This window comes from Calidris pugnax, unplaced genomic scaffold (genome assembly GCF_001431845.1).
Source record: "Calidris pugnax isolate Ruff unplaced genomic scaffold, ASM143184v1 scaffold38, whole genome shotgun sequence".
Classification (NCBI taxonomy): Eukaryota; Metazoa; Chordata; class Aves; order Charadriiformes; family Scolopacidae; genus Calidris; species Calidris pugnax.
The window spans coordinates 1,639,429-1,663,022 of NW_015090995.1; the positions used below are offsets into that span (position 1 = coordinate 1,639,429).

General features: G+C 41.4%; 2 protein-coding genes across 5 annotated transcripts in view; one reads left to right on the plus strand and one right to left on the minus strand.

Annotated features, from left to right (window-relative positions):
• LOC106895663 (fibronectin type-III domain-containing protein 3a-like) overlaps nt 1-23,579 on the plus strand; it is a 49,356-nt gene extending 25,777 nt beyond the window's left edge. For all 4 annotated transcript variants that reach the window (XM_014955210.1, XM_014955212.1, XM_014955214.1 and 1 more), the window contains exons 6-27: nt 3,324-3,561; nt 4,714-4,986; nt 6,332-6,387; nt 7,555-7,709; nt 7,975-8,034; nt 8,450-8,588; nt 9,568-9,621; nt 10,298-10,419; nt 10,509-10,683; nt 10,910-10,996; nt 11,309-11,447; nt 12,696-12,764; nt 13,004-13,122; nt 13,223-13,328; nt 13,937-14,112; nt 14,902-15,015; nt 15,524-15,673; nt 16,387-16,667; nt 18,034-18,246; nt 19,607-19,773; nt 20,588-20,709; nt 21,999-23,579. In XM_014955210.1, coding sequence (XP_014810696.1) covers nt 3,324-3,561; nt 4,714-4,986; nt 6,332-6,387; nt 7,555-7,709; nt 7,975-8,034; nt 8,450-8,588; nt 9,568-9,621; nt 10,298-10,419; nt 10,509-10,683; nt 10,910-10,996; nt 11,309-11,447; nt 12,696-12,764; nt 13,004-13,122; nt 13,223-13,328; nt 13,937-14,112; nt 14,902-15,015; nt 15,524-15,673; nt 16,387-16,667; nt 18,034-18,246; nt 19,607-19,773; nt 20,588-20,709; nt 21,999-22,316 — 3,333 coding nt within the window. In that variant the 3' untranslated portion in view covers nt 22,317-23,579. The remainder of the gene's footprint in view (nt 1-3,323; nt 3,562-4,713; nt 4,987-6,331; nt 6,388-7,554; nt 7,710-7,974; nt 8,035-8,449; nt 8,589-9,567; nt 9,622-10,297; nt 10,420-10,508; nt 10,684-10,909; nt 10,997-11,308; nt 11,448-12,695; nt 12,765-13,003; nt 13,123-13,222; nt 13,329-13,936; nt 14,113-14,901; nt 15,016-15,523; nt 15,674-16,386; nt 16,668-18,033; nt 18,247-19,606; nt 19,774-20,587; nt 20,710-21,998) is intronic.
• The window catches only part of LOC106895466 (growth hormone secretagogue receptor type 1-like), a 6,643-nt gene continuing 5,431 nt past the window's right edge, over nt 22,383-23,594 (minus strand). Inside the window, exon 4 of the mRNA XM_014954898.1 lies at nt 22,383-22,540. Within this exon, the coding sequence (XP_014810384.1) occupies nt 22,383-22,540 (158 nt within the window). The remainder of the gene's footprint in view (nt 22,541-23,594) is intronic.

The window sequence follows — 23,594 nt, forward strand, 5'->3', positions numbered from 1 at the left end:
CCCCCCCCCCCCCCCTTATATTTCTCTTTAATACCTTCTCTTAATTCAGATTTTTCCTATTCTAGTCTAATTCTATTTATCAAATTTTCAATGCCTCTTTCTTTACCAGCTCTGATCTGGCAGAAGTGTGGAGAGGAGTGGTAATGCTGGTGACATGTGCCTATGGAACGAGCAGGGCTCTGGGCTTCTCTCCCAGCTTTACTTTTCCACTCCCCTTGATTTTCCACTCCTCTGTCTCGTTCAGCTGTAGCAGGTCAGACCTGCAGGTGCGTGGCATTTGAACTGTTATCAGAGATACTGGAAGTTTTCCAGTTTGATTTACTTTTCAATTAATGCATTTTTAAAGGCGAGTAATTAAAAACAAAGTTTTAAACAAGACGGGTGAGGTTTCTCATTTTCTAGTGATGTTCAAAATCAGGAGTTTTCTGGGTAAAACCTTGTAACTCTATGTTCTTGAGTTCCCTTGGCAGTTGTCTTTTTCTGTACAGCTGCCTCTGCTGTTATAAGTAGGTGCTTTCACACAGACCCTGGGGAAAGATCCCCCAGATAATTCATGCATCAATATGAAGTCGAGTCTTCAGCACAAACAGTGTGCAAAGCACTGGCAGATGCTGAGCTGGACAAACTGAAAAATGCGGTTGTTCTGTGTTTGCTGTCACATGAAATGAGTTTTGTTTTGTTGCCCCTTGGTCATTATGACAGGGATAGACAAATTTGAAACCAACTTTAAATCAGAGCTTGAGCTCATCGTACTGTTCTTGTCAGTAGATGAGACTTGAACTTTCTGTCCCCAAATCTGCCTGGAGGAGCCCAGAGATAATTACGTTGGTTTCTGCCAAAGTAAAGTGAAGTCATTCAGTAGTGGGTAATGGGGACATGGCATCTTCAGCTGTAAAATCGTGTGAAAATCTTCATATACTAATGTATCCCTTCTACCCAAAGCTGCCATGTGTTCTTGCTTAATATGTATGTCAAATAGAGTTAACAAAGCCATCAAAATTTGCTCTGGCTTTTGACTTGTACACGTTATAGCGTGTGTTACAATATTCTGCAATGTCATGTGGTTCAAGTGGTGTGTTTAGTTCCCTTGATGAACCAAAAAGCCCCCCACGTTGTTTCTAGAACAAAGTGTATTCAGTGTAAACTTAGGCTGGAGTGACTTCTCCTTGTCATTTTTATTTTTTTTTCCCCTTCTATTTAAAGTCTGTTAGTACTTGCTAATAATACAGCTGACTCTGAGGCCATCTCGCAGCTGGACTCTGTCGTAGCAGTTTGTGAGCGGACACGTTCTATTTTCCTTCAGAAGAAGAATTTCTTGTTAGTTTGCTCTGTCTTTTGCTGAGGAGCTTTTCAAAATGTACTTTTGGCGTAAGCGGTATTTCAACATCTGTAATGCCTTCTTGGCCAACTAGGAAATGCTGCAGTGATTTCTTATAGCCAAACTAAATATGCTTTAAGAGAGGATCTTGAAGAAACTAACAGGATAAAACATATGGCCTGCTTTTGCGTAAGTGCTTTCTTTAAATGCCTGAAAATATAAACTGTGTATATTTTTAATAACAGCGGGCTGCGTAAATAAGGTGAAATCTTCTAAGAGCAGGTTTTATTTTATATTATTAATTTTAGAGGTTGCAATAAAAATACATTTATTTTTTTTGCCTCTCAGTTTGGTATGCCAGCCTCCAGGTGGAATGCGCTCCCCGCTTGCATCCAGGGATAATATTTTCTGCTGACTACACGATCCATCTCTGTTAATGTTAAAGCACTGCAAGGCCCTGCCTAATAGCATTTGTGATTTGCTTTTTTAAATGCGACTCGGAGGAGATGACTGATTTAGGAGGAAGGAAGCATAAAACTGCAGACTAATTTTAAACCAATCTAAGACAAATGCCTGGTTTTCCTACGGAGACTTGATTGATTTTGAAGTGTCAGTTTGCCTTTAATATTGAACATTTTTCCTATCATTGATTATTTTTTTTTTTTTTTTTTCCAATTGCATTGCTCGTACCTCTTTCATTTTTTGTGCAAAGGAGAAAATGATTTGTTGTCTGCTTTTAAATAGGATTTAATACAGTCTAGCTTGCTTCTGAGTCAGGCTTCTTATTACAGCCTAAACTTTATGGCAGTGGACTTCTGTATTGTGGCAGAAGAAACAAACTGGAATATGACCAGGAGATTTCTCTGGTCAATTCAGAAGCCTTTGACCCCGTCAGAACTGGAGGTGCTGAAAATTAATCCCTCAGATAAGCAAAACGGAGCATAACCACGGAATGAGAACAGATGAGTGCAGATGTCCTCTCTGTACCATGAGCCCTGCCTGGAGAAAGGACCCTGGAAAACCTGGTTGTCTGTTCCGGGGGTCTTAAAGATGAGACTAAACTGGGCAGTGTTTTCCTTCAGTGTCATCATTGTTCAATACATCTAGTTGTGAATCCCACTATCCCATTCTGGTCTTATTTTTTCACCTTGTCTTCTAAAACCCGTGTTCTGTCCAAAGTCTCTTCTCAGTTTTAAGATTTAGAGCAAGCGTTACTGTATAAAACCTTGACGTATCTTAAATTTACTGCAGGAAAAGCAATACACTGAGATATTCATGGCAGAATTAGAATCCCGAAGGAGCCTGTATGTTGCCAGTTGAGGAGTGTGGGTACATATACGCTGTCTGAGCATCTTTTTATCCTAGAATTCAAGCACACAGACAGGTTCCTTGTCAGAATTCTCTTAGCCTGTGGCGAACGTGAAATATTTTGACGTTTGAGTTGAGTTGGATCATAGCAGGAGACAGCAGAGCTGATGTGGAGTTCTTTGTACTTGCCACGGGCAAAGGATGTGTCCGCAGATGTGTCCCACAAAAGGAGGTGACACGCAGTGACCTGTGTGTCCTGTAGTGCTGTCACTGGGGATGTGGTTCTATGGCAGCTCTTCTAGACTTAATTACTGGTCTAGTGGGAGGTGTCCCTGCCCATGGCAGGGGGGTTGGAACTAGATGATCTTTAAGGTCCCTTCCAACCCAAACCATTCTGTGATTCTATGATTCTATACGAGTAGACTGGGAATTACACCCTCATACAGTCGCTTTACTTACTAGAAGAATATATACATTATGCATGAATTATAGATTGCTTAGCACCACAGTGTGTGAGGCTCAGCTGCTTGGAACTGACTGCCTCAATCTCCAGTTTCTTCCAGTAGCTTCTGCTGGGTTTCCACTGGAATTCATTTTGGTGTATCCCTGACTGTCTTGATTGCGGGTATCATTCTTTATTCAATGTCTAATATTTACGAGATTGTTTTTTTTGTATTGATGTTTCATTTCTTGACAGGTGGTGGAAGAAAATGGAGTTCGGAAGGTGGTGGTATTGCCACACTCGGCTGAGTTCCATCCTTCCATGCATCCTCCTCCTCCTCCTCCTCCTCCCCACGTACCCCATTACATGCACCATCACCACGCTTTGCTTCCCCACCCTCCTCACCCAGTGTACCCTCCGGTTCCTGGCACGGGAGAGCTGCCACCACAGTTCATCCACCAGCATCCACCACCACACGTGTTCCAGGAGCAAGGTGAGAGCCCGGGTGATGGTTAAATACACAAGGAGGCTTTTCCACACAGCATCTCGAGACTGAGACAACTGAGTTCTGTCTTTCACACGTTTAGGTGGTTTTTTGGTGCTAGTTATTAGACTTCCTGAGCCTTATGCGTGTTTATGGGGTATCTTGAAATAGGTGTGTATAAGGTATCGTGGAACCTGGTCTGAAGGCACTCTTGCGTGTTGCAGACTATCACTGGATAGAGTTTAAATCTCCTTTTAAGGGTTAAATGCAGAAGCAGTAACTTAGAAGTGTTCTAATACCATGAATATTACATTTTTCATAGATCCTTACTTTGGTTACTGTAAATGTCACAGTGATTGCTTCTACCTTTTTCTAAAATTCAGCTCTCCAAAATCCCTGTGTTTTGTCACAGCTTTGCCTTGAAGTATTTTGAAAATGCATTTAATTTGATAGACAAATGTCTTTTTTTTTTTATCCAAATATGACTGGAAAGAAAATAAAAATACATTCATAAACCAAAAAATATAGTAGGCCATGCTGGAGGCTGAAGTGCAAATCTGCTCAGTATTTAAAAAATAAGTGATCCTTCAGTGGAGGGCTGGGGTTGCTGCTGAATTAAACCAGGCTCTAAGCCTTATTAGGACCATTCACTATCTCTCTCCCTCTCAAGCTTAAATTAGTAATTAAGATATTTTGGCTATGTCCAGGATAAGATACTCAGTAGCACCCAGGATATGTTTTAAAAAGTTAGTTTGGGTCCTAAATTTGCTTACACTTTTTTTTGAAAGTGTGACTGTATGGCTAGATCAGGGGAGAATGGTGACAGTAAGGCATAATCTCGAGCAGCTAATAAAAGAGAAAGGCCTGAAGAATTAAATTTTAAAAAGAAAAAGGAAGAAAAAATCCAACCCCTAAATTCAGCAAATGATCAAAACCAATGTATAAGAAAAAAGAAAAAAAAAATCAACCATTTGGATATGGGTTAAATAGGAAAAATGGAAACTCCATGCATCATCCACAGGCTGCCAAAGCACACCCAATGGAATTCCATGGATTTTCAAATTCTGCTTTTACTGTAGTTATTGTTTTAACTTGCAGTGTATTTCTCAGGTGTCAAATAAATTGTATTCAATAATTAACTAAGTTCTCCTTTCTTTGTAGAACCTCGTACACACGGAAGGACAAACTTCATTCAGCGAGATGAAAGAAGTCTCAAAATGCAAGAACACCTGAAGAAAAGACTAAAAGACAGACAAGCCAGTGGTCACACTAACAATAAACTTAACAGCCCTCCATCTTCACCCCATAAAGTTGTTAATTCTTCCAATGCACCGATGCAGAATGGCAATGGGAAGGGACAGCAAGGGGCAGGAGGACCACTAAAGCAGAAGCAGACAGGAAAAACAAAGGGCAGCCCAGATGCAGAGATGGGAGGTAGGTTCCATTAAAAGGGTAAAAAAAAAAAATAATAATCCAAGTTATTTTATAACAGAAGATGCCATAAGTTGCAAAATAGCTTCTGAAAAAAACTGAATTTGTAAATTTATTTGGCTATTCAGGATTAGAGAAAGCTTGAAATAATTTTCATTGTGTTTAGAATTTTTTTCCACTAGAAATCACAGTAATGTCAATGTTCATTTGAGATTTCTAAACTAAGGTCTTCAGGAAGATTTAATTTTAAGCCATTTATGTACTTCTGCCTTTTCTGACCTGGGCCTTCTCAGTATTCCATGTGAGGGTGACCTGTGGGTACTTACATAAAAAACTGGTGGTGTCATTCTTTGCGGTACTTTTCAGGTTACCAGGAGTTACTGAAAACCTCAAGAAACAGGAAGGTTTGAGCAGCTATCTCTACAGGCTGCTGTTTGGTCACTTGTCATTTCAGTTCAGTGCGTTATTTTACTTAAATTTGACGTTTTTAATAGCTTATGGCTCTTGCACACTAAAATACCTCATGTGCAATATCTTTGTCTTTCATGTTGATTCATGTGTCACTGAAATGCAGTTTCTTCTCGTGATTCCTTAAATGATTTGTGCATCTTTTAGTATCTTCTTTGTGTATGTCCTAAATTAGGTGGTCTGGTCAGGCTGCAAGTCCTACTCCTCATCTGTGTCACTGTTGTATTTAACTCCTTGGTTAGAGAAATAAAAAAGAAATCTGACTTTGTATCTTGGGAAGTAAAAAGAGGTGGAAGCTTTTATCCAACTTATTTCAAGGGCGAGAATTATACTTAATTAAAGATTTGTCTTAATACAAATGGGAGGGGGGAAATAAGGTTTTATTTGTAGGCAGAATAATACCCTGAATTGTTTGATGTGGACAGTTGTATAGATAGGATTCATTTTACCAGTAAGTATTTTTAGTGTGCAGTTTTGATCAGGCTCCTTCCAAGTTATGCCTGGCCCAAGTGTTTTGCAATAGGAATTCAAGGAAAGCACGTACAATAGAGAGATAAGACCTTATTGTCGTTTTTTTAACACCTTTCGTTTTTGGAGGAATGTTTTTGTGTTGTCAGAGAAAACCCGTTTATGCTCAGATTAGGAAAATAAACCCTTTGTGCAGGATGTACTAAAAGGGTTTTTGTAACACTGTTAGTTTTGGATAGTTCATGTTTCTACCCCTCATGCAGCCAAAACAAACAGGGGAAATGAACTTTGCACAATAAGTACTATTGTTAAACTCTTAATGAGGCGAACTCCATCTTGTGGTGGCCTTTTCATAACAGACTGGTTTACTCCTGGGGGGGTTTGGTAATCTGTTTTGTATTTAAAATTTCAGAATCTGACACAGAATCCAAGAAATGTGATGTTCACTTGAGCATTGGGAAGCCAGTTGTAAGTATCATCTTTAAAATACCATTATTTTCTGTGCATACACTTTCTATAAAATAACATGCATCTTATTGATCTCTTTTTTCTTGATGGTTTATTGTTTTAATAGAGAAAATGTATGTTAGTTGTTAGAGTTAATAGCTTGGAAAGGGCAACCATGCTATAGAAACCCACTTTTTCTCAACTTTCTGAAACAGTTTGACTCAGTTTCCCAGTCTGTAACACGATATATATCCACTGCTGAAGTTCTCCAGTGTATGAGAGAGCTCTAGTACCTTGCAAAGGCCCTGCTAAACTGATGAAGTCTATCCACTCTTGAACTATCCTTCGTTCAGCTTAGAGGATTTAAGAATATTGGGAATAGAATTTACAAAAACAGATCATCTTTTTATGTTATGTTTAGAAATCGGAGCAAATGTTTTGAGTATTTGCAGACTTATTTAGGAAGTTGGAGTCTGGTGGTGTTCATTTAAATGTCTAAAGGCTAAAACTGCACAGATATTTTTGATCTTGAGCATCTTCTTTGCATCATCTACACAGTCAGCATGGGTTATATTCTTTCACTCCAGCTTTCTAGCTATTCTTTTTTTTATAAGAGTAGTATTTTTTCATTGCTGCTTCTACTTAATGCCAGCAGAAGGCCGTGCTGACTTTGTCAGAGAAAATTTGGAATATGGGAATTAAGCAGCAAAAAAAAAAAATTCATTGTGAGCACTTAAAAATCAGAGCCTTGTGCTATCATAAATCTTAGTGGTTAAATATTAAGATGCAGTGAGAGAGTTGTAATGGAGTTTGAGAGTTCGACCGTCTGACTGTGCCTGAGTAGAGATCTGGTGTCAGGGTTGGAGACTCCAAATGGGACATTTTGCTCCAAATGAGTGATGTGAACAGTGCAGGTGAAACAGGAGCTTTCTCTTCAGACACTGAGACACTGTCGTGTGTCTCGAAGTTTGTTTAGTGTTTGAAGGGAAATCCTGTAATACGATATTTTTTTTGAAATGAAAAGAGGAAACAATATCAATTCAAAAAATGACTTGATATTTCCACTACAAAGGTAAAGAACTCCTCCAGTGAGGAACTTCATAGGCAAACTAGCGACACCATGTTATTGACTAATATACCTTTTATTACAGAAAGCAAACTTACTTGCATTATTTATGCTTTTAATAGGTTTCTGATATACAAGCAAGATCAGCCGTTCTGTCCTGGAATCTCCCAGTTAGTTCACAGAATGGAGAGAGCCATAGTCATAGTCCAGCAGCATTTACATTTGAAGTAGCAATATCCAACAGTGGTAAAAATGGAAAATTTAAATCTGTCTATGTGTAAGTTTAGTTTCTTCATTTAAGCGCAATACCGATGTTTAAAAACATTAACCAATCAGCAATCTCTCTATCAGGAGCTGTTTGTTGACTTGCAGACCTACCTACATCACGGGAAATAAATTTTAAGTAATATCACTAAAGAGTTACATGGACAATGGAAAACTTGAAAATTAAATGTGCGCTACATGGTTTTGCTTTTCGATAAGCTTTTATCCTTTACGGTGTAAGGAAGAGCTGTAACTCATTATTTTTTACCTTTTCACAGTGGGGAAGAATTGACAATCACACTTCCTGATCTCAGACCAGCGACTGATTATCATGCCAGGTATGTTTCTGTCAATGAAATACTTAATGCTTTTGTTGATCTGTTAATTACAAAATTACAGTGGTTTCATGAAAAGTTGAGATCACAAACAACTGGAGGAGTATTCTGCATAAAATGTCATAGCTACGAACATTGCTATTGCTGTTGAAATTCCCACTTATCTTCTAATTTTATAAAAATGTCCCCTTGTTTTCTTCTCTACCATCTTGACTGTTTTCTTGTTTCTCTGAAATGTAAACTGTTTTTTAGAATTAATGATCTGAAAGGAGAATGATTGGACGCTTATAACACGAGCAGCTGGTCTTGTTGCTGCATCCACTCCTTGTGATTAAATGCATTTTTAAAGCTGACAGCTCTTCCCTTAAATTTTCAGGTGCTAATGCAATAATAACATAGTTAATTGTCCTTTGTACAGAGTTTCAGCAACCAGCAGTTCCATAAAGGAATCCATTTCAGAATTAGTGAGTTTTACTACGGAAAGTTGTGAGCCAGACTGTCCAGCTGCACCGAAGCTAATTAACAGAACCAAAAACAGCCTGAGTTTGCAGTGGAAGGTAAGAAGTCCATGTATATGGTGTGTTTAAATTACCTTTGGCAATAATTTAGTGTGTACTTTAGGTGTTGGCTTTTAAGTTGCTCGGTTAAGACCGATAAATGAAATCATGGTTGGTTGTTCCTCTTTCTTTCAACATTTAGCTGGTTTCTTACACACGCCTTCGGTGTGCTGGAGTTCTCTTTGGAACCAGCAGCGTAGGAAAGGATAGAGCAAGTTATATTTACTCTCAGGGTTCCTGGATGATAAATGGATATGACCTAACTTAAGAATTCAGAGTTCTTATAATTATTCTGACCCATCCAAATCAAATTTCTTTGCCTGGTTTGTAGATTCAGGTTTTTTTAACCTGATTTTGAGTATATACAGTATCTGCAAAGACTTGTTGGTAACTGTGTTTTCTTGTCTTTTCAAGTTCTTATGACTATGCTTATACCTGGAAAAGTTTATAGATACATGAATTTATTTAGTTAAATTATTTGTATAATCTGTACTTTGAAGGAAGTTCCCAATTAATGTTACCTGAATGCTTATGTTGCTCAGGCAGTTGGTGAACACACAGTGCAAGGACACAAGGAAAAAAGCTCGAGGAATATAATTTGCATTATTCATAAAACTATTAATAAGTTCATATTCCAAACTATCAGAATTATTAGAGGTAGTATAGCAGCCTGGGGAGCCATCAGGAATGGGGAATTAAACCAGCTGAAACAGCTGCTTTGAGCTATTTTAACTCACTTCACTGAGTACGTGTGTCTGTGCCCACAGCAGAATTTCAGATGATGTGTCTGTGGAAGAGGAGGGCAGTTCTGGGTCCCTGCTGCACATTCCTTTCAGCTCTACACTAAATATTTTGTTTTAAAAGGCGGTTGGAGTATATTATATTCAATTGTTAAAATCTGGTTTTTTTAATGTGCAAAAATATTTTAAAAAGTACAACCATTTGATTTTAACTTTTTTCATTGTCTCTTTATTTTCAGTCCTCAAATGACAATGGTTCCAAAATAACTAATTTTCTTTTAGAATGGGATGAGGTAAGACCTTTTCTAGTGGAAAAAAATATCGTAATGACATCTGTAGACCAATTATACTTAAAAATACCTTTTGCTTAGGTACATGGGCTATTTTCAGTGCAACTGTCCAGACAGTTTTAAAGGGACAAGCCAATTAAACAGCTGAATCAAACGAGTAATATTTCAGCAGTTCAAGTAGACAATCTTAGTGTAAACTCCCTCATTTGGCTCTTGTCATTCAAAGCATCGTTAATTCCTACGCTCTGTTTAAATGAGCGAACCTTTGGCTTGTATCTTCAGTAGCTCTCACAAACACCACTCAGCTTTTGAACTCCGCACTGGATTGTGTTCCAAAGTGATTAAAAAACGTTTTTGTTTTCAATTGCAGTCATTTATTGCCATTTTGTCAAATCACAGTGCCAAAAAATAGGTATCTCAATCAAAGAGGGGTTTTATTATCAAGAATGCTCAGGATTACTCTCAGTGTACTCGGTATGGCCATGATGACATTAGCTTTTTACGTCCTTTAGGCTTAGTGATTTTTATATATATATATTTTAATTAATACTATTAAATTAGTGAAATTAAATTTAGGAAAATTTAGAGTGAAGAAGTTGACCTTAGCAGGGAGCGTACAGTCTCCATGTAAAAAATGACTCAAGGAGTGACTCAGGTTGTTCTTACTTTTTTTTTAAAGGGGAAGAATGGACCCTTCAAAGAGTGCTACTATGGGCACCTGAAGCAGTATAAACTCACCAAACTCTCTCCATCTACAAAATATTCACTCAGATTAGCTGCTAAAAATGATATCGGAATGAGGTAATGAACATGGTGTATCATGTCACTTATTTTCTCATCAACTATGCCGGCTGTTGTTAATATATATATATTTTTTAATATTTTTCCAGTGGATTCAGTGAGACGGTGACATATTACACAGCAGGAATTGTCCCCCCAGCCCCGTCCCCCCCGGTGCTCGTTGAAGCAGGAGTGACCTGGCTGTCGGTGAAGTGGAGCCCACCCAACGGGGTGTCTTCAGATGACTCTCTCACTTACAGTTTGGACATGGAAGAAGAAGGTTCTGTAAGTGCTTGGGTTTGTTCTAAGTGTAAAAGTTTGATACGTGGTATTGCAATCCTGCAGAATAAAATCCTGCATATACTGCAGTAGTTGGCAAGTATTGCATGTGTTCATGAAATAAAAAGATGAAGTTCAAGCTTAAAAAAAAAAAGGCGATCGATCTGATCTGTTTTTTGTTTTACTGTGGAAAATTAGTGATGCTGTTTGTTCTTATTTTCCCTCTTTGCAGGGTTACGGTTTCCAACCACAGTACAATGGAGATGAGCTCTCGTGCACTTTAAGAAATCTTAGGAGGAGTACATCCTACAAGTTTAGGGTTTGTACTATGTTTTGTTTCTAATTTAATGATGACTGTATGCGTTTCTGGAGTTTTAATGTTTTCATGTATCTAAGACACTCTCTATGGAGACAGCAGAAAATTATCTGCAGTACTTTTGTTGTTACAATAGATTTTAGTGGAATCATAATACAAATGAGATCTTTTTGCACTACTTGATTCTGTTGTCTTTTGGGGGCTTGTTTTTTTTTGTTATTTTTTTTTCATGGACAAACTTTATAAATTGGCAGGCTATGACTTGTCGTCAAATTAATCATTTTTTTTTTTATATTCCGTTCATTCCTGAAACAGCTCTTTGCCTACAACAGCGAAGGAAAAAGCAGTCCCAGTGAGGTGGTGGAACACAGCACCAACCCTGACAAACCAGGAGCACCCAGTAAACCTGCTGTCAAGGGCAAGATCCATTCGCACAGCGTGAAGGTTGCGTGGGGTGGGTTCCCTTTCCTTAACGCCGTGTTTGAGCCCTGCTGCTGTCCGTGTGGCCACACGAGCTCACAGAATGATACAGGGCTTGGAAGGGACCTCTGGAGATCATCCAGTCCAACCCACTGCCAAAGCAGGTCCACACAGAGCAGGTTGCACAGGAACGTGTCCAGGCGGGGTTTGAATGTCTCCAGAGAAGGAGACTCCACCACCTCCCTGGGCAGCCTCTTCCAGGGCTCTGCCACCCTCAAAGTGAAGAAGTTCCTCCTCATGTTTAGATGGAACTTTTATGTTCGAGTTTGTGCCTGTTCCCTCTTGTCCTGTCACTGGGCACCACTGAGAAAAGCCTGGCCCCATCCTCTTGACACCCTCTTTTTAAGTATTTATAGATATTGATCAGATCCCCCCTCAGCTTTCTCTTCTCTAGACTGAAAAGACCCAAGTCCCTCAGCCTTTCCTCATTGGAGAGATGCTCCAGGCCCCTCATCATCTTCATAGCCCTCTGCTGTCCCCTCTCCAGCAGTTCCCTGTCCTCCTTGAACTGGGGAGTCCAGTACTGGTCCCAGTGCTCCAGATGGGGCCTCCCCAGGGCAGAGTAGAGGGGCAGGATGACCTCCCTCCACCTGCTGCTCACACTCTTCTTGATGCCCCCCAGGATGCCATTGGCCTTCTTGGCCACAAGGGCCCATTGCTGGCTCATGGGCATCCTGTTGGCCACCAGGACTCCCAGGTCTTTCTCCTCAGAGCTGCTCTCCAGCAGGTCACCCCCAACCTGTCCTGGTACTCAGCTAATTATTTGTCTCCGCAGATGTTGCTATGGCAGGAGAAATACTCGGCATTACCAGAAAATTGCAACTTGGTCTGGTTTGGGGCTGTACTACAAAAGAAATGTTTTTCTTCATTCATTTCAGAGAAGCAGTCAGTGCTGTTGTAGCAGCCTTAGTGGCCTCTAAATTTACTCTGATGTTTAAGTAATTTTCACATGTTCTAAAAAAATAAGAGGTTATACCTGAAATAGGCAGTATTTTCCTAGTTTCTCTTCTTCCTGGTATAATCATATTAGTAATAGAAAAAAAACTGTTGTTCTATAAAATATTTTGCTATTATCTAAGTATGCTGGTTTCTGTTTGAATTGAGTTTTCTACTTGAATATGTTCTCCAGTGAATGAATATGTTCTCTGAAAAAGCTAATTACGACGTAATGCATTGCTTTAAAATCTTCTAGAATTTATTTTAAGGTGTTGATTTCTTTCAGACCCCCCTAAAGATAATGGAGGAGCAGACATTTCTAAATACTTTTTGGAAATCTCAGAAGCATCAGTTGGTGAGTACTAATTAAGTACTAATTCAGGGTGCTAATTCACCACTCGTTGCTCCAGCAATTGCTGTTCCATTTCCACACATGTATATTGTGTTGCACATGTTCTTTGCATAATTGATTATTCAACTTGGATTCTGTGGCTGGATTAACTCTTAATTAGTAATCGCACGAGAGAATTTTCAAGGTTGATTTTTTGCAAAAATTTTTGTAGTGTGAAGTATTTTCCTTTTGTTTTCCCTCAGGGAGTAAATGGGACACCATCTACAGCGGGTCCCAGAGGGAACACGTGTGTGACCACCTGAAGCCTGGCACTTCCTACAGAATGAGGGTTTATTGTGTCAGTAAAGGGGGTGAAAGCCAGGTAAGAAAAAGGAGAGTCACTTTGCTTCAGAAAAGCATTTCCATTTCTGTTCAATACTGGTTTTGTGTTTCCACTCTAAACCACCCTGTGTTTCTGCCAGGCTTCTGATGTTACGACCGTGACGACGTCGGCTGTTCCCCCTGGCCCCTGCCTCGCTCCCTGCCTGGGGGGCAGAGCTAAGCCCAAGGAAATCACTCTGCAGTGGGGTAAGCGCCGCTGCTTCCCAGCCAAATATTTGTCTGCTTTCAAATGGCAGAACAAAAATGAAAAATCTGTAGAACTCGACAGGAGGAAAAAAAAAAATTAAAATATATAGACGTGGTCCACGTCCTTAGTTGTATTTTTTTACTTTTTTTTATTTTAAGAAGACCAAAGCTTGCTAAGCATCTCATTTAGTGACGCCATGTGCCACCATACAGGGAGACTTAAGCAGACATAAATGTCTTCCAGTGAGAAAGCTTCCTGACTGCCTCAGAACTGACATACATTTGGCAATTTAAAAATTAACCCTCCTCTTCTTATTTTTATCTCAGCAAAGGAGATAATAAAAAAGTAATGAAGATACATTGGGTTGTTTTTTTTTTAAGGAAATGTGTTGAAAATATGTGAAAAAAACCTGATGAAGCACATCTTAAACTAATCCAACTATATCTGTTGGGGGGAAAAATCCAGCTTCATAAAGCGTTTCTGCTCAGATACTTGATAAAACCCTGCACTCTGACAATTAATCTGATTCAACTTTTAGCTTGAGAAGGCTAATTAGAAACTGTTTAAAGGGAAAAAGTGAAATCAAATTCTTTTTTTTATTTCACAGCCCCCCCGTCTGTAGATGGAGGCTCCGACATCACAGAATACATTGTAGAGATGGCAGCCTCGGAGCAGGAGGAACGCAGACAAGTGTATCAGGGTCCAGCATCTGAACATGTAGTAAACAATCTGCTTCCAGGGAGAACGTATTGCTTCTGGATACGAGCAGCAAATAAAGTTGGGGTAACCACTGCACTTAACGAGATCCATATTTTTTTTTTTTTTTTTTTTTTTTTTTTTTTTTACACAAGAGGTAGTAATGATATTCTTGTCTCAAAGCCTGATGGTATTTTGTAGCTTCTGTGTTCTGTCGGAGTTCTGTTGAAGGAGCAAAATTTCTTAGGGGATAAAAAAAAATTATTTAAAGAAGACTCAATAAATTAAGACTGAAGGAAGGACTGAATGTCCCTGATTAAGGGGATGTTCCCTGGGTATTGTAGTTCTTTTTGTTTCCTGGTTTACCCTCAATACCCAAGGTAATTGGTCCAAAGTTAGTTCTAGACATTCGATTACTACTTTTAGTATTTCTCTGCAGTGTGAACCCTACTTTTCTGGTTGGGAGTAGCCACTGAAAGTTTGTGCCTTTAGAAATTGCCTCGTGTTTTACAACTAGTGTAGACTTTGCAGGTTGGTGGCCTGGGAATAGTACTGTGTGGAGAGGGGCATGTGGCATAAAAAGTCTGTCTGAAACAGTACCTGGCTGTTTCTGGAAGCCAGATCCTGACTAGAGAGGAAGGAGGATTTAAAAAGCACAGCAGTGGGAGGGTCCCAGATACACTGTGGGCACAGGGCCAGGTCATAAAGTAGCTACCTGAAAGGAATTGTAAACAGTCTGAGAAACCAAGCACCAAACCCTCCTAGTTATTTCTCTATTGGGTTAAAAATAATTTGTTTTCTTCAGCTCATACACTCACGTGTCAGTGTTTGCTCTGCTGCTGGACCTGAATTCATGTAGTTTGTGTTTTCTTGCAGTTTGGCCCCCCCTCTGACAAAGCAGAGATCTCCACTGCTCCGGGCCCCCCCGACCAATGCTGCAAACCCCTGATAACTTGTAAAAGTGCAACTTGCGCTGTAGTTTCATGGGAGGTAGGTTTTAATGTGTTTTTTTCAGTAACACATAGATTCATATTTGGCTTTTAGAGTTGTAGTGATGCGTGTGTGATACACAGAGATGGAAGAAACAAAAAAATATAGAGGTGGAATATTTTAAGCACATTTCTCGATAGATGCATACGTTGGGTTTGTAAGTTTTTTGCCAGCTGTGAATTTCCACCTTAACTGAAGAAACTGGGTGACGTTTAATCCTCCTAATGGTATAGTAACTAGTATATAATATATTTAATTCATCCAAGTGGTAAGAGATGGTGAGTTACTCAAAATTCTGGTCTGAGCTGTGTTTTTGTTATATCCATGTGTTGAGATGTAAACCTTTTAACGAGCTGAACTTAAAATCATGCCCTTGGTTTTGTGGAAAAGACCTCAGGTTTCTGCCCCAGTGTTGCTCTTCCAATATCTGTTCAGCATAATGAGAAATCCCAATTATGGTGTGTGTATGTGCCAGAGCTGAAGGGAAATTTATCATTTAAACCCCCAGAGTCCTGCGTGCAACGGCGCAGAAATCAGCGAGTACCGGCTGGAGTGGGGGCAGGCGGAAGGGTCGATGCACATCATTTACACGGGCTCCTGCCAGAGCTATGAAGTGAAAGGTCTCACGCCTGCAACCACCTATTATTGCAGAGTACAGGTATGAAAAGCCCTTTCTTGTGTGTTACTAAGCAAATGAAGCAAGTACATGCAGTTTGGGAAAAAAAACACTTCAGCTGGAAATGAAAAAAATTGTGTACTGTCACCTAGAACCGTAGAATGGTTTGGGTTGGAAGGGACCTTAAAGCCCATCCAGTTCCAACCCCCCTGCCCTGGGCAGGGACACCTCCCACCAGCCCAGGTTGCTCCAAGCCCCTTCCAACCTGGCCTTGAACCCCTCCAGGGATGGGGCAGCCACAGCTTCTCTGGGCAACCTGGGCCAGGCTCTCACCAACCTCACTGTAAAGAATTTCTGTCTAGTATCTAATCTAAATCTCCCCTCTTTCAGTTTAAAACCATTACCCCTCGTCCTGTCACTCCACTCCCTGATCAAGAGTCCCTCCCCATCGCTCCTGTAGCTCCTTTAGGGACTAGAAAGAGGTCTAAGGACTCCCTTCTAATGCAATATTGAAGATAATTGGTAAAAATACTTCCCTTCTCCCCTGGTCCCTCCTAATTTTATATATATTTAGAAAAGAGCTTTACATCTAACGTATTTAAATAGACATTTTGCCCTATTTACATTTTATTTGGGAGATTCTCTGTTTTCTTGCAGATTGCTTTTAATAACACTCAAAAGGACGCGTGAGAGTTGTGACTGGTTAGAAAAAAAAAACATAGATTCAGTAAATGGTACGTGGTCTGTTTTTTCAGGCTGTGAATGTGGCTGGCATTGGGTTGTTTGGTGAGACTGGGGTGGTGACAACCCCCGCGGCGGTGCCCGCGGCGGTGACGGTGCTGCATTTACTTGAAGAAGATCAAATGGAGACGTCTCTTCCTTTATCCACGTGCCTTGCCATCCAGTGGGAAGAGCCCTGCTGTCACGGGGCAGAGATCACCGGCTACAACATCGAATACGGAGAAAAGCAGCTGGTAACTGTTGGAAGAAATACGAGCCACGTTCTGGAGAATCTGCTGCCTGACACTCTCTACAGGTAATAATGAATCATTTTATTTTGAAACCACGGTTGTAGGACTTTCAGCCAATAGCTTCGATGTGTTAAAAATTTAGAGCAGGTTTTTTAATTGGTTTGCAGGCTATTTGCCTATTTCACTCGGCAGCTCTGAAGAAAACCAAAATAAAATTGTCATATCCAGAATTAAACCCTGAGGAAAGGGACTTGGGGGTTCTGGTGGATGAGAAGCTGGACATGAGCAGGCAGTGGGCAGCTGCAGCCCAGAAGGCCAATCCCATCCTGGGCTGCATCAAAAGAAGCATTGCCAGCAGGTCCAGAGAGGGGATTCTGCCACTTTACTCTGCTCTGGTGATAACTCACCTGGAGTCTTGTGTGCAGGTCTGGAGCCCTCAGTATAAGAAGGACATGGACCTGATGGAGAGGGTCCAGAGGAGGGCCACAAGGATGATCAGGGGGATGGAGCACCTCTGCTACGAGGACAGGCTGAGGGAGCTGGGGTTGTTCAGCCTGGAGAAGAGGAGGCTCCGGGGAGACCTAATAGCGGCCTTCCAGTACCTGAAGGGGGCTACAGGAAGGCTGGGGAGAACCTGTTTAGAAAGGCCTGCAGTGACAGGACGAGGGGAAATGGCTTCAAGCTGGAGGGGAACAGATTTAGATTGGAGATGAGGAGGGGGTTCTTCACTGTGAGGGTGGTGGAGCACTGGAACAGGTTGCCCAGGGAGGTGGTTGAGGCCCCTTCCCTGGAGATATTCAAGGAGAGGCTCGATGAGGCCCTGGGCAACCTGGTCTAGTTGGGGGTGTCCCTGCTGACTGCGGGGGGGTCGGACTAGATGACCTTTGGAGGTCCCTTCCGGCCTGGGCAATTCTGTGATTCTATGAGTCTATGTTTTAGCAGCAAGAATTACGATTAACATCCTGTCTTGTAGCCAAGGCTTTATACCAGGTTTTCTGGGCTTAGAATTGTTTATTCAGAAGCAATGCATGTGATGGGATGGTCAGGATCTCCCCAGAAGAGGGTGAATGCACAAATGAGAACAGAATTAGCTGTTCCTGTGTCGTGTCGCTCGGGTAGAGCCCAGGTTGAGGTTGTGGATCCTCAGGGTCCGTGGGGGGGGAACGTGGGGGACCTGGGCACGTGTTCACTGAACAGAATAAACCTGAACAATGCTGAGAAACACCGAGGCTTCATTATGCTGAAAACAATGTAATTATGTTGACCTGTTTTGAAGTCAGGTATTTTTATAGTTAATTTCTAACTGCATTTTAATTGCTTTATTGTTTGTGGTTATATTCTTTACAAATTTTAACTCTTGCTTTATTACCCAGCATTTTTTTTTGGTAACTCAGTAAATTAACCATAAAGCTGCTCTTCTTGCCCTCCTAGAATTCGAATACAGGCCATAAACAGCTTGGGGGTTGGTCCTTTCAGTCATTCCATTAAAGCCAAAACGAAACCACTACCTCCTGACCCTCCTCATCTCGAATGTGTGGTCTTCAGCTACCAGAGCCTTAAACTGAAATGGGGTGAAGGTCCCAGCAGAGCTTTAATTACCAACCCGACACAATTCAACTTGCAGATGGAGGACAGGTTTGGCAGGTAAGATCAGCAGAACCTTAAGGACGTGGTTGCTCTACAACTTTGTACCAAGTTTTTAAGACATTTTAAGTATTCTCCCCTCTGTCTGCACTAATAAGTCATCTGGGCAACCCAAAGTTTGCCCCTTGCTTTGCATTTTTTGTCCTGGCTTTACACCAGAACTGCTGTCAATAGCTGTTGCACTGGTATTTACTTGTAAACAGTAAATACTATTTAAATAGTAACTTAAGTTTAATTTAAATTTAAACAGTAAAGTAACATCTCAGCATCTTCCTATGTTGCCGGTTATTTTTAATTTTTGGAAATTCTAAAATGAAGCCCAGTTTGAGTATAAGAAACACGCATTTGATAGCTGGTCTTTAATTTGAAATTGGAACTTACCTACCTAATGACAAGGGTTATTCTCCTGATTCAAATCAAGAGTTTGGTGGTCGTTTTGGTGATAGCCTGTGTGTGGCTGTAGCTCAGTGCCTGGACAGGTTGAATGAATGCTTTGTGAATGGAAATGAAGATTCCCACCAGTATGAACGGTGTGTGTGGCTGATTTAATGCACATCGTGAACTGCTGATGACAATCATAGAATCTCAGAATTGTCTGGGTTGGAAGGGACCTTTAAGATCATCCAGTCCAACCATCAACCCAACTCTGATAAAAGCCATCACTAACCCATGTCTCTAAGCACTATGTCAACTATTTCAAATCCCTCCAGGGATGGTGCCTCAGCCCCTTCCCTGAGCAGCCCATTCCAAGGCTTCATAACCCTTTCAGTGTAAGAATTGTTCCTAATCTCCAATCTGAACCTCCCCTGGTGCAACTTGAGGCCATTTCCTCTTGTCCCATCACCTGTTCCTTGGGAGAAGAGACCGACCCCCATCTCTCTACCCCCTCCTTTCAGGGAGTTGGAGAGAGCAATAAGGTCTCCCCTCAGCCTCCTTTTCTCCAGGCTGAACACCCCCAGCTCCCTCAGCCTCTCCTCATCAGACTTATTCTCCAGACCCCTCGCCAGCTCCATTGCTTTTCTCTGGATCCACTCCAGCCCTTCAATGTCTTTTTTTGTGGTAAAGGGCCCAAAACTGGACACAGCCCTCGAGGTGGGGCCTCAAACTTCCTCCGGTTCAAACTGCTTGAGGGTCATCGTGTCTGTAGGGTAGATGGTTGGACTCGATGATCCCAAGGGTCTCTTCCAACCTCAATAATTCTATGATTCTATGTATGTAGAAAGCTGGAGCACCAGGAATGTACTGCTACTTCTTTTTGTGCTTAAGTTAAATATGAAAGTGTTCCACTGATGATACTGCCATAGAAATTTGTGATTGCCGAGTAACTCGAATTTGTATGGATTCTGTGGTTTTCTTCCAGGTTTGTTACTGTTTATAATGGTCCTTGTCATACATACAAGGTGCAGCGACTCAGTGAATCCACTACATACTATTTTAAAATCCAGGCGTATAACGATGCTGGAGAGGGAGAGTTTTCTGAAGTTTACGCTTTCACTACAACTAAGTCTCCACCCGCATCTCTTAAAGGTGAGCTCACGCCGTGCTGGAAACCTCCAGGGGGCATTTACGTACCAGGTTTTCAGCTGAAAGTCATTTTACAGGCTTATCCATCATTTGAGAGAAGTTAGGACAGCGTGTGGGCAAATAAGGACACAAATAATTCCTCTGATCTTTGCTTTCTAATAGGAACATTAAAGATCGCTATTAGAGAAAGTCATCTGAAGATCAGAATGCTAATTACCCACAGGAAAATCAGTTGACTCAACCGTGTTTGTAACGAGTAATTTCAGTTTGTGGAGTTACCCAGATATAAAATGTGTTTTCTCTAGTGATTTGGAAGGGATTCCTCATCTCTACAAGCATTGACACATGAAAAGCGCATCTTGTCAGCTTGGAAACAAAGACAAGTGTAACCTACAAATGATCGTTTTTAAGTTTGCCATGAAATGTAGCAAAGAAAAAGAAAGTAGAATGAAACAAATCTTAATTGCTTAAAATTATTTGCCTCTAAGAAGGACAGATCCCCCTACCTTGTTAACAGATATAGTGGAAAGACCTTCAGCTTTTAGATTGACGCTGCCCAGTCTCTGGTGTTAGAACTGGAACACTTTAAAAGGAACCCGAACAAAAGCAAAGCTACTTCAAGCCAGAGTCAGAAAACTTCCTTCTTGTCACTGAAACTCAGTGCCCATTTGCTACATTAACTGTGAAAATGAGTCGCTGTAATAATTGGTGATTTTAGACATTTTTTTTTCCAATTGAAAAAACAAGAACACGCGTAGAGACCATTGTTCTCTTATTTATTTATTTTTTTTTAATGCCAACAATTGCTCTTTTCCAGCACCCAAAGCAAATCAGCTGGAAGAAAACACTTATGAAATCACATGGGAACCTTTACAGCCGATGAAAGGGGATTCCATTGTTTACATCCTTCAGCTTGCTGCTGGGAGAGAGTTTGATCAGGTACCTCTTACTTAACATAACGAACTTGAGGGTTATTTTGCTTTGAAAAATGACTGGGGAAAATAAAAGTTGTCTCTATTTGAAGGTTGGATTTAATTTTGATGCTGCTGCTGGCAGGATTACATCTCATTTGGGCAAGGGCCTTGTTTTACCATGAGTTCTAGGTCTCAGTCGGTTCCTCTCTGTGAGGAGTTTGTGACGGATGGGGACAGGTTCCAGTGTGGGGTCCTGCCTCTTCACGGCATCAAAGGTTGCCCCAGATTGAGGACCACAGAGATTCAGATCCCTGTTGACCCTTTGCTTGTTCTGTAAAACCAACGACTGTGAAGGCAGCTTGAGAGTCACTGGGAGAACTGGTTGTCTGGAAGTGGGTTAATGCTGGTTTATCCTCTTCTCCCAGCATTTCCCTTGGCTCTTTGATTCATAAATTGTTTTGGTGGGAAGAGACTGCTAAGATCATGAAATCCAAGTGTTAACCTCACACTGACAAGTTACCACCAAACCACGTCCCTCAGCACCACATCTGCTTGTCCTTAGATACCTCCAGGAATGGGAACTCCAGCACTTCCCTGGGCAGCCTGTTCCAGTGCTTGATAACCCTTTTGGTGATGAAATTCTTCCTAATACCCATCCTAAACCTCCCCTGGTACAACTTGAGGCAGTTTCCTCTTGTCCTGTTGCTTGTTCCTTGGGAGAAGAGACCAACCCTCACTCACTACACCCTCCTTTCAGAGGCAGGTGTTGGCCTCTTCTCCCAAAGGACGAACGACAAGACCAGAGGAAATGGTCTGAAGTTGGGGCAGGGGAGATTTAGATTAGATATTAGAAAGAGCTACTTTACTGAGAGAGTGGTCAGGCCCTGGAACAGCCTGCCCAGGGAGGTGGTGGAGTCACCATCCCTGGAGGGATTTATGAAACGTATAGACATGGCTCTTCAGGGCATGCTCTAGTGCCCAAGGTTATTGGTTTATGGTGAGGTGTTGAGTGTGGGGTTTAGTTGGTGGGTGTGGTGTTTTTGGTGGGCGTTTGGTGTGGGGTGGGGTTTTTGGGGGTTTTTTTGGGTTTTTTTTTTTTTTTGTGGTTGGACTTGATGATCTCAGAGGTCCCTTCCAACCACTAAGATTCTGTGATTCTGTGTGAGTTGTAGAGAGCGAGGTGGTCTCCTCTCAGCCTCCTTTTTCTCCAGGCTGAACGTTCTGCTCCAAAGCAGAATGGAAAGTATAAATGTAGTGTTTCAGAGATGAATCCCATGTGAATGGTTCTCTCCTCCTCCTCCTCCTCCTGCCCAGGTGTACAAGGGACCAGAGACGTCCTTCCGTCTCACGAGCTTGCAGACAAACTGTGAATATCGCATCAGAGTCTGCGCAGGCCGCCAGTCCCAGGACTCTGCTGGATCCCAGGAACTGTATGGACCTTACAGTCCCAGTACAGTGTTCTCATCTCAGAAACAAGAGCTGGTCCCCCCCTCTGCTGACCTGACGACGGAGCTGGCGGAGACGAAGAAGACGTTACGCGAAGAGCGGTTCATCGCCATCGTTCTCCTCTGCGGATTCGCAGTGGTTGCCATTTTATTTGCTGTCGTTATTCAATACTTTGTAATCAAGTAAGACGAGAGCCTGTTGAGTACTCAGCTTTTTTTGTACAGAAGCTATTTCGGGTATTTATGGTTAGTTCTAATAAAAGTCTCGGCTGGAAACGTAGAGTTCCGGGCGTTTCCAGTTTTGCTGCTGGCTGCCAGTGAGGCTGGGCCGGCGGATCCTTTCCAAATAACTGAACACAGATTTTTTCTTGTAGAAAGGGTAATCCTGGGTCCTCTCGAAATCAGGGTTAGCTGTTAAGAAAACAGCAAAATAAAAACAAACCTGCCTTATTGCGCACACCGGGGGCGGTGTGTGTATGTGTATGTGTGTGTGTGTGTGTGCACACTCTTCCTCTCTCCGAATTCAAAGCCGGGGCCCTTTGGCCAGTTGAGAGAGAGAGAGAAGGCATTGAGGGAACGAGTCCTTTTCCAGTCTGACTAGAGCAGTGGTAGTCGATCCGCAGTGTTTAATCAGGTATCGTTGTAGTTTGGTATAAATGAAATACAGCAGCACAAATGCTTAAAGCTTAGAGCAGTTACCGTATCGCAGAACATTACTAGAGCGTACCACATTTACTCTACCGTAGAAGGAAAGCAGAATATTTTGACTTTGACTTAGCGATATTACTACTTTACAGTTATTTTAATATTTGGGATTCAATAATAATCATTTCAAGCCTTCAAAGTTAGCGGGTGCCGGTGTTTTTTTTTTTTAAGAGTTTTAATCAAAACGTTAGCAGGACCGCGATGTCCGCACGGCGACGGCGCTCGGATGTGACGCTGCAGATAAAAGGCCCCTTTTTTGTATCATAACATTTCTGAATGAAATGCTTCTGGCTGTCGGTGAGCAGCCCCTTTTGGCCCAATCCACATTTCACTCTCAGTGCCTGAGAGAAAAGTATAACTCCCTGTGCTTCTGATCAAACCTCCCCAGTGGTTTTATTTTTTCAGAAGAGCCACAGGTATTGTCTTTAAGGAGAAAAGAGTGCATTTATGATAAATGTTACACTATTTGGCTCAAACTGAGCAAATGTTTTTTGTACTATTATTAACCTAAAAATAATAATAATAAAAAAAAAAAGTTCAAACTGCTTTTGGATGCCCTTCTAACTTAACCTGAATTATCAAAATTGTACGTGAAAAGAGCTCTTTTTAGATAACATTTCTACAATGTTTTAAATGACTTGCTATCCCAGCGGTAGCAGCTTCACATTCCATTGTTTTCCAGATGGGAATGTTCAACCTGCCATGAATGAACTTTTCTGAAACTCGTCCTGTTTGTCTTGGGGAGGGGGAGGAGGGAGGG